The sequence below is a fragment of the Propithecus coquereli genome, unplaced genomic scaffold (genome assembly GCF_000956105.1).
Source record: "Propithecus coquereli isolate 6110/MARCELLA unplaced genomic scaffold, Pcoq_1.0 Scaffold45, whole genome shotgun sequence".
Lineage (NCBI taxonomy): Eukaryota > Metazoa > Chordata > Mammalia > Primates > Indriidae > Propithecus > Propithecus coquereli.
Window position 1 is genome coordinate 9,553,133 of NW_012150285.1, and position 2,063 is coordinate 9,555,195.

Consider the following 2,063-nt stretch of genomic DNA (forward strand, 5'->3'; position numbering starts at 1 on the left):
TGTAAAGTTCCAAACAAAGAGAAGTCTTGGCAAGTAGGAAAAAACTTCCAGATTGGTGGGTGAAGCAAAGCAAATCACTGTTGCATTGACTGGGGACAAAGGTGCCTCACTGACTCACGGGGGAAAAGATAAAGAGTGGGAGGAATTGTTATTTTCTGAATTCAAATCCTAGCAAAAGAGGGAAAAACACACTGATTCTCAAGAGAAAGCTCTTTTGCTTAGACCAGAGAAATGCAACTACTGAACAAAGATAGCATCTTGGAAGAAGCAATGTAATATTCCAGGCCACTTTGCTCCCAATTTGCTGGAATACATCTGAATATTTCCTCGATGAGCATGATGAACACTCAGTGGCTGGAGGAAGAAAACGGGCTACAGATAATGGTCCTAATCCGACCTTGGAATTTTGAAGAGCGCTCTCATGGGATGCAGGTCAGCTAGCGGAGGGTCTCCATCACCCAGCTCAATGGCCGTGATACCCAGGGACCAAGTGTCACATCTGGCATCGTAAGTGGTATCCAATTGCTGTTCACATGCAATCACCTAGTAGAAAACAACAACAACAAAGAGGCAAAGTTTTTGACTTTAATAAGCATGTTGCAAAATATTTAGAACAAAGTGTTTAAAATGTTTAAAATGGTGAAGTTTGATAGCTACAAGTAAAGATAAAGGCAGTAATTTAGGAAGAGAATAACAGATGAAATTATTAGTAGTAGTACTATTTTTATGCTGAGAACAGAGAATACCTTAGCAGGTTTACAAATATAAGGAAAGAAGCCTGTGAAAAGGAATATTTTTGAAAATTTAGATCAAAAAGAGGAAAGGAAAATGTCCTAAAGGGAAAGGGATAGTATCAAATGCACAGCTAAAGATTGTGCAGCGGTCGTCACACAATAAACATTTGATGACAGAACAGACATGTTCACTTGGGCAAAGATAATTCTTTGCAGAATTTTGAAGTGGAGAAAGTAAAGAAAAATAAACTTGAGGGCAGTCTAGTTAGATGGCCTTGATCGTTACTGGCAACTAGAAGAGTAGGGTAACCAAGGGAGGAATGAGACAAGTTTGAGGAATGCAAAAGTTTTAAGCCATTAATGAAAGAAAAGTCAATTGAATAAAAATAAACACAGATGAAGACTTAGCAACAGCTTATCTGGGGCTACCCTAAATTATGAAACTACAACCAAGTTTCAAAACGTGTCACTAATCAAAGGATGTAACTGAGAAACAAGAAAAAAAGGAGGATTTGTTTTTGCAACATTATAAGATAGTATTGTATAGAAAAATTATTGCATTAATTACTTCACAATTTATTTGTAAGTGTGTAAGTACAAATACAGATGGGCTGTGAATGATAATTGTTAATATCAGTAACCACAAAAAGGAAATTCAACTCCATATCTTAAAAAAACATTTTTTACATTTAAAAAATTTTACATTTTGTGAATGCCAACCCATATGAAAAATAAAGAATGATTTTTGGATGATAGTAGATTAGAGTTCTATCACTTAACTATAGTACTGTAAAATGATATATAAAGTGAAAGAAATTTAAGGCCCTGTCTGGAGCAATATTTTATCTTCCTGCCTGCGCTTAAGATCGAGCTTAACACATTTTAAAAATCCCTGTGTTGGCAAACTGGAGTTTAGTTGATAACATTTACACACTTCATGCAGAAAGGGTGACTCCTTCATAAATAAATCTTTATTCCAGCCTGATGCTAATGGAAAAGACAGAAAACAGTTTAAATGTAAGCATATAAGCATGATTAAAAAAATAAAATGAGGGCAATGATAAACACAACATTTGGACAACAGTTACTCTAGGGAGGAGGCAAGAAGGTGGGCAGAGGAACAGACAGAGGCAAAGGTATGCTACTGTCATGTTCTAGTTCTAGTCTGGGTGGCAAGTTCATGGGCAAATAAACAAGAAGGCCATGAACCAATGTATTTCTAAGCACCCGAAGGCTAATAATAAATACACAAATAAATTATATATGTGTATATACATACATGTATATAGATAGAGTGAGAGAGACAGAGAATACAGTTTCCCAGCTTAG

At 35.9% G+C, this 2,063-nt stretch overlaps 1 protein-coding gene across 1 annotated transcript in view; it reads right to left on the minus strand.

Annotated features, from left to right (window-relative positions):
• Positions 1 to 2,063, minus strand: part of MYO3A (myosin IIIA) — a 242,790-nt gene that overhangs the window by 190,241 nt on the left and 50,486 nt on the right. Inside the window, exon 5 of the mRNA XM_012654857.1 lies at positions 398 to 543. Within this exon, the coding sequence (XP_012510311.1) occupies positions 398 to 543 (146 nt within the window). The remainder of the gene's footprint in view (positions 1 to 397; positions 544 to 2,063) is intronic.